This window comes from Elephas maximus, chromosome 12 (genome assembly GCF_024166365.1).
Source record: "Elephas maximus indicus isolate mEleMax1 chromosome 12, mEleMax1 primary haplotype, whole genome shotgun sequence".
Taxonomy (NCBI): domain Eukaryota; kingdom Metazoa; phylum Chordata; class Mammalia; order Proboscidea; family Elephantidae; genus Elephas; species Elephas maximus.
The window spans coordinates 91,528,118-91,545,119 of NC_064830.1; the positions used below are offsets into that span (position 1 = coordinate 91,528,118).

Below are 17,002 nucleotides of genomic sequence, written 5' to 3' on the forward strand. Positions count from 1 at the left end.
TTGTCCTCAGGTCCCTGGTCAAGTTCATGGGCCTGAGATGCTCGCAAGGGGGATGGTGCCTCTGGATCCAGTACAGGAGTCTTCCAGCTTTGAGCTTCATCCTGAGGCCACCCAATCACATTTCAAGCATTCTTCTCGGAAACCCCGCCTCTTACAATCACAGGGTAAGGAGCAAGATTTCATTTGAAGGGGAAAGAAGGTAACTACATTGGTTGAAGTGTGATTAACCTATTCAGGATGGGATTGTCCCTTCTCTGTTCCTGAATGCCTGTGATGAAAAAGCATGCTTGTTTTTATTATACATGATTGTCATTATTCCTGAATATTAGGGCAGATAAAACTTACAGACCAACTCTTAGGCGTTAAATTACAGGAGAGGGAAATGGAATATGCTTAATGACTGTGGGTGGACATCATATTATTTATTTATCGAATTGCTAACATTCTTGATATCAAGCAGATTTTTAACAGGAAAGTGTTGGGAAGAGATGTATATTTTTTCCGACCTGAGTTTTGAAATATTCTAGTGTGTTATACATTATCTTAAAAAGGATCATAAACCTTTAAAATCCATTTACTTGAAATATATAAAAATGTTGGAAATGCCCACAGTCGTTAGCCATTAAAAAAAAAAAACCAAACCCAGTGCCTTTGAGTCGATTCCGACTCACAGTGACCCTATAGGACAGAGTAGAACTGCCCCATAGAGTTTCCAAGGAGCGCCTGGCAGATATGAACTGCTGAACCTCTTGGTTAGCAGCCATAGCACTTCACCACTACGCCACCAGGGTTTCCGTTAGCCATTAGAGAAATGCAAATCAAAATACAGTGAGATTCCATCTCACTCCAACAAGGCTGGCATTAATCCAAAAAAAATACAAAATAATAAATGTCGGAGAGGTTGTAGAGAGACTGGAACACTTACACACACTGCTGGTGGGAATGTAAAATGGTATAACTACTTTGGAAGTTGATTTGGCGCTTCCTTAAAAAGCTAGAAATAGAACTATCATATGATCCAGCAATCACACTCCTTGGAATATATCCTGGAAAAATAAGAGCCTTTACACGAACAGATATATGCACACCCATGTTCATTGCAGCATTCTTTACAATAGCAAAAAGATGGACACAACCAAGGTGCCCATCAACGGATGAATGGATAAATAAACTATGGTATATTCACACAATGGAATGCTATGAATCGATAAAGAATAATGATGAATCCGTGAAAGGTTTCATAACATGAAGGAATCTGGAAGGCATTATGCTGAGTGAAATTAGTCAGTTGCAAAAGGACAAATATTGTATGAGACCACTATTACAAGAACTTGAAAAATAGTTCAAACAGAAGAAAATATTCTTTGATGGTTACAAGAGCGGGGAGGGAGGGAGGGAGAGGGGTATTCACTAATTAGATAGTAGATAAGAACTATTTTAAGTGAAGGGGTAGACAACACACAATACAGGAGAGGTCAGCAAACTGGACTAAACCAAAAGCAAAGAAGTTACCTGAATAAACTGAACTCTTCGAAGGCCAGCATAGCAGGGTCGGGAGTTTGGGGACCATGGTTTCAGGGGACATCTAAGTCAATTGGCATAATAAAATCTATTAAGAAAACATTTTGCATCCCACTTTGGAAAGTGGCATCTGGGGTCTTAAACACTAGCAAGTGGCTATCTAAGATGCATCAATTGGCCTCAGTCCACCTGGAGCAAAGGAGAATGAAGAACACCAAAGACACAAGGTAATTAATGAGCACAAGAGGCAGAAAGGGCCACATAAACCAGAGACTACATTAGCCTGAGACCAGAAGAACTAGATGGTGCCCAGCTCCAACTGATGACTGCCCTAACAGGGAAAACAGAGAACCCCTGAGGGAGCAGGAGAGCAGTGGGATGCAGACCTCAAATTCTCATAAAAAGGCCAGACTTAATGGTCTGACTGAGGCTGCAAGGACCACAGAGGTCATGGTCCCCAGACCTTCTGTTAGCCCACGACAGGAACCATTCCCAAAGCCAACTCTTCAGACAGGAATTGGACTGAACTATTTTTTTTTTTTATGGGATAGAAAATGATGCTGGTGAAGAGTGACCTTCTTGAATCAAATAGGCACATGAGACTATGTGGGCAGCTCCTGTCTGGATGGGAGATGAGAGGGCAGAAGGGGTCAGAAGTTTGCCGAATGGACACGAAAATAAAGAGTGGGAAGAAGGAGTGGAGTATGCTTTCTCATTAGAGGGAGAGCAACTAGGAGTATATAGCAAGGTGCATATAAGTTTTTATATGAGAGACTGACTTAGTTTGTAAACTTTCACTTAAAGCACAATAAAAATTAAAATATATATATATATAAATGTTGTATAACATCACTGTTTTCAAAGTTATTTTAAAAAAATGAATTCAGAAGATCAAACAATGAGAAAGGATGAAAAAAAATTTTTAATTTGTTTTTGGTTGAGGGAAATGAGAAAAAAAATCAGTTCAGGGCCATATAAATAAGAATCAGTTTAACTTGTTTTTTTTCCTTTTGAGAAAAATATATCTATCCAATTTTAAAAATCAAAGTAGGTACATAGAATGACAGTAAAACAATCAAATAATAAAAGAGTTATTCAAGGAGAGTTAGTAAAAAGCGTGTTCCTTAAGCACTACATTTATTTGTGATGACATTTAGGAGAGGAATGTTAAGATCACAGAGCTTAAGGACCCATTCCCTGCTCTCCATTCCTGAGGATAGCAGTAGGCATATGCTGGAGAAATCCATGTAAATCAACGCACTTGATGTATAACTCCACCACTGTTACTATCCTTCTGGGGTGTCTGAGGTTTTTCCACAGTCCACAAGCAAAAGTCAAAGAGGGTAAACTCAGGAACTGGGGAGGGGGGGATATTCATGGTCCTAAGTACCAGATTAGAGATTTAGGGTGCCAGAGCCATCATTTTAGAGACCTTGGTACGTACAGTTGTCATTCAGTAATTAATTCTTGGATGAATTGAGGCATATGCGTTTTAGTCTCAATTTCCTCCTCGTCCTATTCAACTTGCAGAGCGTTTTCCTAACCCACAGAAGGACAAAGTACTAGATACTTGATCTTTTTGTACATCTTGCTTTAGCTTAGCTTGTTACAGGGGTTAGTGATTGAGTTTCAGATTTATTTCTCTAATGTCTTCCCAGCTAAGTAACCTCATCTGTTTACCAGTAACATTTCCAAATCTAATATTACTTGTGATAGAGGTGGATTTTAATTTTACAGTTTAGAATTGTTTCACTCTTCCTACATATCACAGCTAGTGTGATCATATATTACAGATGTCTTTATTATATAAGAGTGTCACGCCATACCTTTATACACTTGTATACATCTCGCCAGCATTTGAACCATGTATACATTTAATTAAAAAACTGTCTATTGTGGCCAAACGAGGGAGAAAGTGGAGGGCTGAAAATTGGCAGAACTTACCGAGAGGTAAGGAGACCCCCTTCCTACCTGCCTTTCAGGACGTGACTAAGGATTTTTAAAGCTGCATTTTTCACAGCTGCGGGCATAAGTGGGATTCCGACAGCCTGGTGCTGTTCCTTGGACTGGAGAAAAATTAAGAGCCAGATTTGGGCCATGGACCAAATATCACTGACTTCCGTAGCAGCGAAGAAGAGCCTGGGTCCTTGTCCTGGCTGTACCACTCTTAACTCTGTGACGTTAGGCAGGTCCTTTAGCTCTCGGGACCTCATTTCCTCTTCTTTAAAACAAAGGGGTTAGACTAGGCAATTTCAAGGACCCATTTTGTGATTCCTTGTAACTCTTGAGGTTAGAAGTCTTTGGAAAACAGATCATACTTTGCATTTTTATATTCCCTGTAGTTAGTTATTCTGTAAGTGAATGTTGAACGTGCTGGTGCAGGAAAGAGAGTGGCCCTGGGTCCTTCTTTGAAGGGAGTCCTCAGAGCAGAGCTGGTTTCACTCACAGCTCCTTTCTCCTCCCTCAGCTCTCCCTGCTTCCCACGTTCCTGCCCCTCATCATGAGGGGAGTCCCAGAGACCAGGCGATGGCATCTGCACTGTTCACAGCAGATTCCCAGGTGAGCTGTGGGCCCCTCAGCCCTCCTAAGTCCTTTGTATCTGCCTCTCTTCCTGGAGCTCTTACATCTCCACCCAGGACACTCACTCTTGATGCCCCTACCCACAGAGAAGTCCTACAACCCACTTTCCACTTGCTGTCTTTCCACCGCAAACCCCCAATCCATCAGAGCCTGTTAAGGCCACGTTTTCTTTCCCAGCAGCCAGTAGGTTTGCAGACAACTTTCCCTGTCTCCAGGTTTGGGCAAAGGGATTGTCCCTGAGCTTTGGGAGAACTGAGTGTGGGGATCTCATATTATTTCAGGCAATGGTGAAGATCGAGGACATGGCCGTGTCCCTCATCCTGGAGGAATGGGGATGTCAGAACCTGGCTCGGAGGAATCTCAATAGGGACAACAGGCAGGAGACTTATGGGAACGTGTTTTCCCAGGGTAAGACTGACGCAGGATCATTGTCTGATAAGATTTCTCTGCCTCTTTATTTGTTAGTTGTGGGATCTTGGATGTAGTCAGTTGAGTGTAGAGGAGGATTTCGAGAATTCTGATGCCTTTGATTTGGACCAGGTAGAGAATGAGAACATCTGTGTTGATTTAACTCCAGAGGCATGAAACTGTGACTCATTGATTCGAAATGAATTTTTTTTTCTTTTAACCTTTAGGTAGTTTTTGATCTTTGAAATGAGAAATAGACTCTTATGCTCTGAGTTCTCACCACTTCAACCATTTAGTTACCTGAGAAGATATCGCTCCGCTCCTGGTGGGTTATGATTTAGGACCCCCTGCTAGAAGAGTACTGTATTTCCCAGCGGAGAGGGCCAGGTGAACTGATCATCAGTCTAATCCCAACCTTCAATCCTGGCACAAACCTGAACCTACCAAGCATCCATTCATTGACTTTGTTTTCTTCCATTTCTGTATGAGCAGTGCTCAGAGACAGCTCTGTGTAACTCCATGAACTTGCCCCCTGTACCTTCTCTATGATCAGGATTCCCAGTTTCCAAACCTAATCGTGATCTGTGAAGAGCTCTGGGTCCTGGATGCGTAGTAAGAAAGGAACAAAGTAAGTCCTAAGAGGTATCATACAGATGAGACAAGGTGACACAGTTGACTTTCTCTCCTGATATGCTTACTTCCCAGTTAGGGCAGTATTAGTTTACCAGGCAGCACCAGCGGAAGAATTTATTTTGGAATACTCACATTTGTCGCTGCTAGACCTTAACTCCTAAGAGTGTGCTACAATCAAAAAATCCACTGCCATCGAGTCGGTTTCGACTCATAGCGACCCTACAAAGATCCCTCAAATAAGAACTGTAATAGGCAAGTCCACGATGAGCCTTCTAGCTGGGAAGGAACGAGGGAGGATGGACAAAGGGATGTTACTAAAGAAACTTCAAGGTTTTTTTTGAACTGTAGGTGTAAATGGGATTTATGGTTTCTTGGTAGTTGGTCTGTGGACTAGATGAAAATTCAGCCAAAGAACTGATCCTTGTTTATGAGGTAGGTGTTACTCACTCCAGTGACTTAAAAAACATTGGGAACAATCTGGAAATCCAAAAGAAATGGACTGATTTCTTCTTTCTTACAACTAGTACAGTATTTGTGGTGATTTCTTCACTGACGTTAGGGAGTGGATATTGTCCAGCTCCTTGGGTAAGTTGCCCTCAGGGGCCTATTTAGGATAACACAGACCCACTTAGAAGGCTTTCTTAAGGCCAAGTAAATAAAGAATAGAGTTGGGGTACTTGAGTTTTTCTAGACAAATGTAAACATACATAAATGGTATAGATTTATGAACAATTTTCAATCTCCACTTAAAAGCAAAGTGATACACAGAACATAGTAGTATACAAAAAATAATGATAATAAATTCCAGTGTTTTAGTACAGTGATTGCTAAAACGGGAGGATAAGCTCTACCTTTGTTAAGTTTTTGTTATCTCATTCCTCGTCTATCTCAGGAATTGTTTCTTTTCTGATCTCTATTATTCTCACTTGCCTGTCAGTGGAGGCTTTAATTACGTTTACTAATGGCCCAACAAGGAGCCCTGGTAGGGCAGTGGTTAAGCACTCAGCTGCTAATCGAAAGAAAGGTCAGCAGTTGAAACCCACCAGCCATTCCACGGGAGAAAGATGTGACATTCTGCTTCCATAAAGATTCACAGCCTTGGAAACCCTATGAGGAAGTTCCGCTGTGTCCTGTAGGGTCGCTATGAGCCAGAATTGACTCTATGGCAACAGGGTTTTTTTGTCGTTGTTAATACCCCAACCAACTTCTTCATCCCCATCTCTGTTACTTGAGTACTGTGAGCTCTGTACTGCTCTCCCTGGCAGAGAGGAACTATTTCCTGTTTTTGAAGGTCCATGTAGCCAGCCAAGTTCAGAGCTCCTTGTTTTGCCTGTTAATACCTTGTTGATAAAAATCTCACAGAACTAAAGGAGTGTTCTCTCTTTCTTAACTACTTTTCTTTTTTTCTCCTAATGCTTCTTAACGACTTTCTTGGAAAGACCTGTTCATTCGCTGTCTTTTAAATTTCTAAATACTTAGTTAAACTTCTAATTACTTAGAAACAGGATGTGATTTTTTAAATGTATATTTATTGCTTCAGATTAATTACAGCATAACCAAATCAAAGAATTGTGACTTCTTGGTTTCTTAATTCCTTATCCTTTCCTTATTTAACTGGTTCTGGTCCTTCTACTCATCTCCCAGTATGTCTGTTTATTCCCATCCTCTCTGTATGCCCCCTCTTTTGTTGTTTCCCTTTCCCTTCTACTTTTTGCCTGTCCTTTCATTTTCCAACTCTTCTCCCTGTTGTCCCTTTTTTTTTTTCTTTCCTCTTACTTTATCTCCAGGTAATATTGTGAAGTCATTTTGCAGGTGTGTAGAAACTTCCTGGAAAACCGTGTCACTTGATTAACCTGTATGTTCAAAAGAAAAAGGTGCTATTTGTATTTTCTATTTATTGTGTCAGGTTGTGGAAACAGGAATGAGAATGAGGAGTCAACTTCAAAGACTAAAATTGCAGAAGATTCAGCATCACATGGGGAAACAACAGGAAGATTACAGAAAGCATTTGGAGAAAAACGTGAGCAGCAGGGCAGAATAACAGAAAAGCAGCAGAGAAACTCTGAGGAGAAGAATGGAAGAGAGAAGAGAGATTCGGGGCCAGCTACAGCCAAGGGGAAAAAACCCACCACAGGAGAGAGAGGCCCAAGGGAGAAGGGTAAAGGATTGGGAAGAAGCTTCAGTTTGAGTTCAAACTTTAATACCCCTGAAGAAGTTCCAACAGGAACAAAGTCTCATAGGTGTGATGAATGTGGCAAATGCTTCACAAGGAGTTCAAGCCTTATTCGCCATAAAATAATCCATACTGGAGAAAAGCCCTATGAATGTAATGAGTGTGGGAAAGCCTTCAGTCTTAACTCAAACCTTGTCCTACATCAGAGAATCCACACAGGAGAGAAACCTCATGAATGTAATGAGTGTGGCAAAGCCTTCAGTCATAGTTCAAATCTCATTCTACATCAGAGGATCCACTCTGGAGAAAAACCTTATGAATGCAATGAGTGTGGGAAGGCCTTCAGCCAGAGCTCAGACCTTACTAAACATCAGAGGATCCACACAGGGGAAAAACCCTATGAATGTAGTGAATGTGGGAAAGCTTTTAACCGAAACTCATACCTTATTTTGCACCGGAGAATTCATACCAGAGAAAAACCTTATAAGTGCACTAAGTGTGGCAAGGCCTTCACCCGGAGCTCAACCCTTACTCTACATCACAGAATTCATACTCGAGAGAGAGCCTCTGATTACAGCCCAGCCTCCCTTGATGCATTTGGAGCATTCCTGAAAAGTTGTGTGTAAAGGGAGAATTTGTCCACAAGCCATTTTCCCCTTTTGTTTCTACAATTATTTCAGAGATGTATGCCCATAGAGGAAAAAAGAAAAAACCAGCTTCAAAAATTAAAAAAAAACATCAAAGTCACACTTAAAGGATCCTTATAGTTACATCAGCAGTATTCTGCCTTTGTGTAGACTGGGGGCATGTAATTCTTCCACACGCCCCTGCAGGGAAAACGTAGTCATACGGATAACCCACATGATATTCCCACACAAGATAAAAGCACGCACACAGTAAAATCTCAAGCTTTCAGTAGCAAGGATACCTTTAAGGCGCCACAACCACAGCATATGATGTGAAAGTCATTAAGATGGGCTCCATGAAAGTGATAGTGGGATTAAGAAGCTACTTGCTGCAGACAGGCCCTACTTGGCCAACATCTTTCTCAAAGAGGGACAGTTTAAAAATTACATTGGGACATGCTGCTCAAACTAGTTCTATATACAATAAATTATATGTGTGATCGCTGGTAGCCTACCAAAGCTATAGAAATCTAGGACGCTGATCAGTATCAAACCAAAGGTTTCTATCTCATCCTGCAAGAGGGGGTATGCGCACCAGTCTACAGTTCCAAAAGACTGCAACCAATGTAGATGGTTCTATCCTCATCACTGAGGTAAATTCTACTGAAATGGCAACAGCAATTCGAAACAAAAACAATTTCCCTTCTTGAAATCCCTAAAGCACTATAGCACTCCGCAATGCATTTCTTCGCAATTTAGCACTTGATCGTATACTGTCTTTTAATGCTTAATTGTTTCATGTATGTAAGTTTTTATCAACCCCCAAAAGAGATGCTTCAGTTGTCAAGGGATATGTTTATATCCTTCACAGCATTGAACATGGTGCTGCACACATAAGAGGCACTCATTATGATTGACTTCCAACAGCTTTCACGTTTCTGGTATAGTCCCCTGAAACATGGTAACCTGGCCCAACTTTTGACGAGTACCTTCAGTGCCATGAGACATGCTAACACTCCAGGGTCTAATGCTAATTTTGTCCTAAATATAAAGGGAAGATGCTGGTTAGCTGCCTGCATAGACTCTTTCTAAACATGGATCAGTGAGTAAATACCACAAAGTGGCAGAAGTGACTCCATTGTCACCATCTTAAAAAATATGAACATTGACTAAGGCCATTTTTCCGACATCTTTTTATAGCAAAGATTTTAGCCAGAATTCGCTTCAGTCAGCTGTGAACAACGTGATGATTTGGGCACTTTCTGAAAATTTGTAACTGTAGACAATACAGTTCAGAAGATACTTTTTTTTTTCCTTTTCAGAAAATGGAAAGTTGTAAGGAGCCTTTTTTCCACACTTTTCTAGAAACTTTGCAGAAGCATTTGACATCCTTACTGGGCAATTAGTGAATATGTTTTGTTGCTCTGTGAAGTTCACCAGCGTAACAAGATGTGGTTGGTTGTATCATAGTCATAATGCACAGTGTCTTTTCTGTTTCTCATCACTAAAGACTGAGGTGAAGTTAAAAAAAAAACTAATCTTCTCCATCATCTGAGCAGGAGGATGCGGTTGGCTGTCTAGAAGCTAATACCGGAAACTTTTCACATATGCACGGGAAACTCAAGTATCATGGGCGATATAGGTAGTCATCAGGTCTCGAGTAGAGATGACTGCTCATGAAGACAAGCAGATGTTAATGGGAAACCCTGAAGAAACTTAGAAACGTAGACTGATAACAAACCTGAAGACTCTCATGACCCCATAACTGGAGAACCCCACATATCGTCTGTGATTTTCCCTTAAGAAACAACTAAAACTATCACTTATCAGTTGTTCAATGACCAACAACTAAAACATCCACGAGGCAACGTGGCTTCACGGGAAGCCAACGAGGTGGGGTTGTATGTGGTCTCAAGGTTCAGACCAGACTGAAGTTCTGCACAGCAGTAATTCTTTGGCTTCATAACTTAAACCAAACACAACTTCCCTATAGCTTCCAGGCAGTTTCACCGTTGTTGTCTGGGAAGCCTCAAGTAGTAAGTCAACTGGTTACCAGACTATTTCTGTCCATCCAATTTAAGAAAAACCGAAGAGATACTCCAAAAGAGTACACCTAAGTAACTTTTTATAGTAAAGTGGAGGTAGAAGAAATACTTCAGGGATTTTCTTCAAAGAGTAAGCCACAGTGATGGTTGCATAGAAAATGGCGGCTGTTTTTGAGTGAGGACCTTTGCCTGCTAGGAGGCAACTGAAAGAGCAGGGACATGCATGTTAACTCCAGGCACCGGTCAAAGCACTGACTCCCCTTTGTTCTTAGTAAGAAAACAACTTCGGTCGGTCCCACATTGGCCTTTTTGTTTCCTTTCTTTTTTTAGCCACAGCTATATGCTGACATAATTCATCTGTATTTGTCTTTTAAATGAAAGTTAGTTAAATACAACCAGTGTCCCCCACATTGAATTCCCATCTGATTGGGGCATCATACTGACTGTGGGCTAGCCACTGGGGCTGCTTTGGATCTTCAGCTGCTGCACTGCATGAAGAAGCTGTCTGAAGTTGTATTTCTGAGAAAATCTCAGGCTGCGCCTGTTTATTAAAACTGTTTGCGTTGCATTTATTATCAAATGCTCAGTGCAAAGTGTAATTGGGTCATGGTCAAAAAAGGCCTGCAACGCCTAATCAGTGCTCGGGATAATCATTCAAAAATTTGAAGTCCGTTAACAGTTTTAAGGACTCTGTAGTTATTCATTGACATGCTAGTTGACCTAACGGAAGTTTTCAAAGTGTTTAAAAAATATACCCCACCCTTGCCAGGAAGAGAAGTATAAAATTCTTCAAGTTGTGGGGTACTTATTTGTTTCTACTCCAGCCTGGAGACAAGGCGAAAACCTGAGAATACAGATGTGTGAGGCATCCCAATATGTAAGGCACTTAATATTTTATTAAAGGCATAACAATGAAACTGATAAATATGTGCGGAGATATGAACGTGTTTGATACGTGGAACAGCTCACATATACGTCAGAGAATTCATTCCAGAAAAGAACTTCTTAAATGTGATGAATGTGGCAAAGCCTTTAATCACACTTCAGTCCGTAGCATCAAAAAGCTTACATTGTAAATAAACTTTATTAATGTTCTACGTGAGAAAAAATTTCATGTACAACACTCATTGAATTGACGGAAAATGAGTTCCATCCATATATTTTAATCATGTAATGAATTTCAGAAACACTGCAGAGGGAGCTCTCGATCTTGATAACTCCAGAGGATCTACGGAAGGAAAAAAGGTGGGGAAATGCTAAAGAAATAGCTAAATGTACAACTTCTTGCAGAAATTGTTCCTGTAGGTACTTTGTATACGTTTCAGATGGCCATAACGTCAGTGTCTGTGTTTTGTACCTCCAATTTCTGTTGTTGTTCTGTAAATTCCCTGTAAACAGGTTATATATTTTATTTTAAGCTATTTGACAGAACACATCACTGCAAAAGAATGAGTAGTGAAGAAACTGGTGTGGTTATAGATGAAAAGTCAGTTCCGTAGAACCGAGGAGGGGGAAAATGATAAGAAGCTTCATAATTTGATGCTTATCAAATCCAGGGTAGAGATTAGCAAATTCATTAGGAGAGACAAGGCACTAAAATGGAACAGTTCCTATAAACGTGTGCGGCTTCCTGAGAGTTTTCTCATGAAAGCCAGGAAGAGGGGTGAGAGGGGCTTCTCCACTAATGGAGAGTTGGGAGTGTACTGGAAAGTCCAGTGGGACCACTTAACTTGACCGATTCCGTAAACCATAGTCCTGCTGCCCCTCCTGACTCAAATCTTTATGCTTAGAAAATTTGGGATAGGAAAACACCCAAGTGGGCTTTTTCCTGGAAGATAAGCACAGATGCATCCAGTTGCTGGCATTGCAGGAAGTTTCCTTGATAAGGCATAAGAAGCAATGTGGCAGTATTTCCTTTGGCTGTGCTCCTATATACCTTCCCCAGGTTTATGAGTATTAGGAGAGAGAGCTTATGAAGCTTCACAGCTATGAGATTTTTTTTTTTTTTTAATTTTTATCCTAAAGTCATCTTTATTTCAGTGTCTAGTCATTTTAATCTACTCATCCAAAATTAATCAGGCTCAGCCTACGATACATAGTCATAGAAAACGTGTGTGAATTGGATTAACAGTATTAATATGTAGTCAAACAGTAACAGCAATACTTAGAGGAGCCATATTTTTGTGTGTTCAACAGTGAGCAACTTCTGAGAAATATTTATGGAAGGGCTGGGGCTCCTCATCTAGAAAACTAAATGAAGCTCTGCAAACTGCTAAGTGAAATACAGAATCAGACAAAGGGAAATTCAGATAGATCTTTTCCTAGAAGCAGATTTATTTCAGTTAACTCTTGAAACATTTAAGTAAAAGCATTGTTTGAAAGTTTTCCTAACATAGGTTTCACTTTTAGAATGGACACTACATGTAAAAGCAGTAACTTAATTTTGCTATTCAGATTTTTTTTTTTAATTATATCTGAAAATGAAATTGTCTCTTTTTAAAGCTTTGAAGAACAAACTTGAAGTTACAGGGAGGTAAGCCATCTCCAGTTCTGCAGGTCAAACAAAAATTTGGGAAATACTTTTGACATCCCATAATACAGCATGTCTTAATGTGACAACTTGGTTTCATACTGTCTGGTTCTATTTAATATTGGACACCACAAATCTCATGCTTTTCTCTGTTATAAAACAGTGGAAGGTAAAGAGCGGACATTAGTAGACTTCAAAACTGTGGTCGGTTGTTACTTTAACAGCTTTTTTTAATCTTTGAGATTCTTACCGCCATTTACCAGATAATCCTGACTCATCATACAGTAATCAGCAAAGTTATCTTTAAAGTTAAATTTTCACCCTCACCAAGCACTCATTAAGCTGTGAGGCTGGGCGTTTTAAGATCTAAAGAGTGGTATTGAAACTTGGATTTCATTCCAGTTTCAGATGGGAGTTTTATGTTCCTTTGGTCCAGGGAAGGGACCAGGCAGCTGCAGGAGCCCCAAATCACTTAGTCTCCCAACAAGGTTAGGTGCTTTAGGGGAAAGAGGAAGGAGGGTTGTTAGCAGCCTTATCCGGCTGAAAGAGAATAATAGGGAGACAGGAGAGGAGAGAAATTGTTGGGGGTTAGTACTAGCTTGCCTCCCCCTTCACCTCAGCCAGTTTACAGCATTCATTTGCTCTTTAAATTTTTAATCTGCCCTAGCAAAGACAAAGCATGTTTAGACTTAGAAATGCTTCTGCTAGTAGCAGGGGTTCTTATTTGAAAAATATATGAGGAGGGTGGGGTGGGAGGAAGAGGATTGTGATTATTCAGGAAAATCTTGTTCTAAAAATATATGAGTTTAGAAGTAAGGGATGGGAGATGTAAGCAAAATCAGTAATTATTTTAAAGTGACCATATGTATTTTTATTAACTTTTAGTTAAATATAGATTATTACCATCAGGTCAACATGATAAGCCTAAATCTATATAGAGAAAGCTAACTCAGGCATTGTCTTGTTTATTGTAGACTGGGTAAGACAGCCTTTTCTGTTTTTTTCAGTTCCCTATTTCTTAGTTTAGAAAAAATTAGACCAAAAGAAGAAACTTATCTTTGTATACCTGCAGAATTATTGCTGTTAAAAACTGGGTTTTTTTCATTTCAGTAGTCTGAAGAGTCCAGATGCTTGGTAGATGTTCAATAAATGATTTTTAAATTAAATTTGTTCATTTAAAATCCTTGTAACCTATCTAGAAACGTTTCTTTTGATAAACAATGGAATCTTACAGAAAAAGTTTTTTTGCTTGTATGTTTTAAAGCTAGGGAACTCTCACGTTAAAAAGAATTTAAAACCTTGACTGGGGCCTGAAGTTTCAATGATAAGAGAAGGGGCAGCAGAATAAAATTTATAGTCAGCGGTTCATTTTAGGAGACCGAAGGTGTCTGAGAAAGAAATATTAGACTAGTGAGGTTGGGGAAGGAAATTGTGGGGACTTGTAATAAATATTCTCTTTATGTTGTTTCTCTTCTGGGTCATGGTAAAACAATAAATTATCATCTCTAGGTGGCAATAAATATGTTCTTTGTCGTCCTTGGTTGCATAAATGCACATATTTTGGGTAAAGAGAAAAATATAATTTCAAAGTCAAAATTAAAAAACCAGAACTGCTCACAAACAAAATTCTTGCACAAATGAGCATTTTTGTGTGTGTGTTTAAGTAATTTCACAAAAGCTCCCTGTGAAACACCGCCTTACAGCTCTAGGTAGCTCCTGAGAGAGCACAGGATGGAAAAACCTTGGTTCCCATGGAATAAAGTGGTTTTTTAATTATCCTAAAGGATGTAACTTTTTTTTGGACTCTCATAAGATAGAAACATTAAAATAGCCGTTGACCAATTTATGGAATTTAGAAAACCACTGAAATGATAGGTGCCCGTGGGTAGGTGCAGCTTGTAATCTGATAAGACCTTCAGACGATGACCTTTAACCCAATAACCTTATTTTGTTATTGCAGGATGTACTGAAACCAACTCAGTTTGGGGTTTTTGTTTTTTCTTTTTAAACAATTTACTTATTCACCCTATTTAAAAACTAGAACATAGGTACTAAGTGCTTTGATTTCTTCTTCAGTATCTTTAAGATTGGACTACTATTCCCTGTCCTAGTTTTCCAGGGCTAGGGTGGGTCACTATGAGTTGGAACTGACTCGAGGGCACTGGGTTTGGTTTTTGTTTTTTTTTTAGGGTGGAAAAAGGACTCCTCGGTGGGGCAAACAGGCGCTCAACTACTAACCAAAAGGTTGGTGGCTTGAACCCACTCAGAGGTGACTCAGAAGATAACAGCCTGGCACTCTGCTTCTAAGAGGTGACATCCTTGAAAACTCTATGGAGCAGAGTTCTCTGCAACACATGGGTCGCCATGAGTTGGAATTGACTCAAGGACAGCACGTTTTAAGGTAGAATAAACAGAAGTTTAAAAAAATGAAAAAAAAGCTGGTGTTGTTAGCTGCCATCAAGGCGGCCCCAAGTCATGGCAGCCCCAGGTACAATGGAACAAAATGCTGCCAGATAGGTTGTGGATCAGACCATTATGATCCATAGGGTTTTCACAGGCTGATTTTTTTGGAAGTAGATTGCCAGACCTTTCTTCCTAGTCTGTCTCAGTCGGGAAGCGCCACTAAAACCTGTTCAGCATCATAGCAACACACAGGCTTCCACTGACAGACAGGTGGTGGCTTTGAATGAGGTGCATTGGCCAGGAATTGAACCCAGGTTTTACACATGGAAAGCAAGAATTCTACTGAACCACTTACCAGGTATCCTTATAACCAAATCCTCGTTCAGGTGAACTTCATCCTATTCTGTCCAGCTTTCTCAGCCTATCCCGCCTAAGAGCAGAACCTGAGATAAAGGCATTCATGTAGATGGTTTATTTTAGAAAATGATCCTAGAGAACAGGAGTGAGGGGCAGGGTAAACAGAAGCAGGGAAAGAAGCCTAGTATCAGGGTACGTTATTGAACTTGGTCATGGATTTAGATAACTGGGGCATAATCTCCCATGACCTTGTGGGATCAATGTAGGTGATAAATTACAATGGAAGAATAATTAAGCTTATAAAAAGGACAAGGAATGGGGTCTTAAAAGCTCATCAGGAGCCATCTAAGATATAATTATTGGCCTCATCCAGAATAAAAGAGAAGGAAACCAAAAATTCAAAGAAGAAACTAATCTACAGGACAAATAGTCGACATGAACCACAGCCTTATCTACCCTGAAACCAAAAGAACTAGATGGTGCCTGGCTACCACTACCAACTCTTCTAATCGGGGCCACGATAGGTAGAACCCTGTGGAGTAGAAACTCAAGTTCCTTAAAAAAAAAAAAAAAAAAGCCAGGCCTACTGGACGACTCCCTGAGATACTCTTTAAACCTTGAACTGAAACTAACCCCTGAGGTCATCTTGCATCTAAATAAATTGACTCAAAAAATATCACTAAGCACTGGGCTCCTTGAAAAAAAAAAAATCACCTATATGAGACAATTACTTAAAGATGAGAATATAAGGGGGCAGGGAAACTAGATTAATGGAAATGGAACCAGAGCAGAAATAATGAGAGTGTTCACACATTGCAAAGAATGTCATCAATGTCACTGAACAACTTGTGTAGAAATTGTTAAATGGGAACCTAAACTGCTATGTAAACCTTCACTGAAAACAATAAAATATCAACAACAAAAAAAGAACAATGAAGGAGTACAAAGAACTTGGTTGCTGGGATGAGACCTGGTTTTAAAATTCAGCTCTGCCACTTATTAGAAGATGGCAACCCCTGGGGTCGTGCAGTGCACAAGTTGCACAGTTGGCCCTAGTGGAAGGCACTGGGAGAAAGAAGACCCTTGCGGAACCACCCAGAGTGGATCACTGCATCCATTCAGGCATTGAGGTAAGTCTGGGCCCCCCTTGGGAGTCCTGGGAAGGAAGGGACTTTGCACAGGGGAGGGCTGGGCCAGATGCGCTCTGAGATCACTTTCCACTCTAAGATAATGCAAATCTTTTCTGTGTTCTTTCACAAACAAGGGAGAATCTACAATTGTAGGGAAAGACAAAGTCTTGGCAGGACAAAAGGCAAGAGGCGCTCTCCAGATATGGCAGAAAAGAAAAAGCATCTGTGATGGAGCCACATCCAGCCCTGGGGGCTAACATTAAAGCAGAGCCAAGAATATAGAGTTTTGAGGATTAAAAATTCCTCTTATCTGTATAGCTAGTTCACAATGCACTCTCACAAACATGATACAGTATTTCTCCCAACCCTTTAAAGTTGCTGTCAGGTGCCGTCAAGTCAGTTCCGACTCAGCGATCCTCTGTACAGCAGAATGAAACACTGCCTGGTCCTTCGCTGTCCTCACAATCTTTGTTATGCTCGAGCCCATTGTTGCAGCCACTGTGTCAATCCATCTCATTGAGGGTCTTCCTCTTTTTTGCTGACCCTCTACCAAGCATGATGTCCTTTTCCAGGGTCCCTTCTGATAGCATGTCCAA

At 40.3% G+C, this 17,002-nt stretch overlaps 1 protein-coding gene across 7 annotated transcripts in view; it reads left to right on the forward strand.

Moving 5' to 3' along the window:
• Positions 1-17,002, forward strand: part of ZKSCAN1 (zinc finger with KRAB and SCAN domains 1) — a 76,325-nt gene that overhangs the window by 35,555 nt on the left and 23,768 nt on the right. For all 7 annotated transcript variants that reach the window (XM_049904466.1, XM_049904469.1, XM_049904468.1 and 4 more), the window contains 4 exons: positions 11-164; positions 3,989-4,080; positions 4,383-4,509; positions 7,049-15,178. In XM_049904466.1, the coding sequence (XP_049760423.1) occupies positions 11-164; positions 3,989-4,080; positions 4,383-4,509; positions 7,049-7,941 (1,266 nt within the window). In that variant the 3' untranslated portion in view covers positions 7,942-15,178. Of the gene's footprint in view, positions 1-10; positions 165-3,988; positions 4,081-4,382; positions 4,510-7,048 lie in introns of those variants that run through there.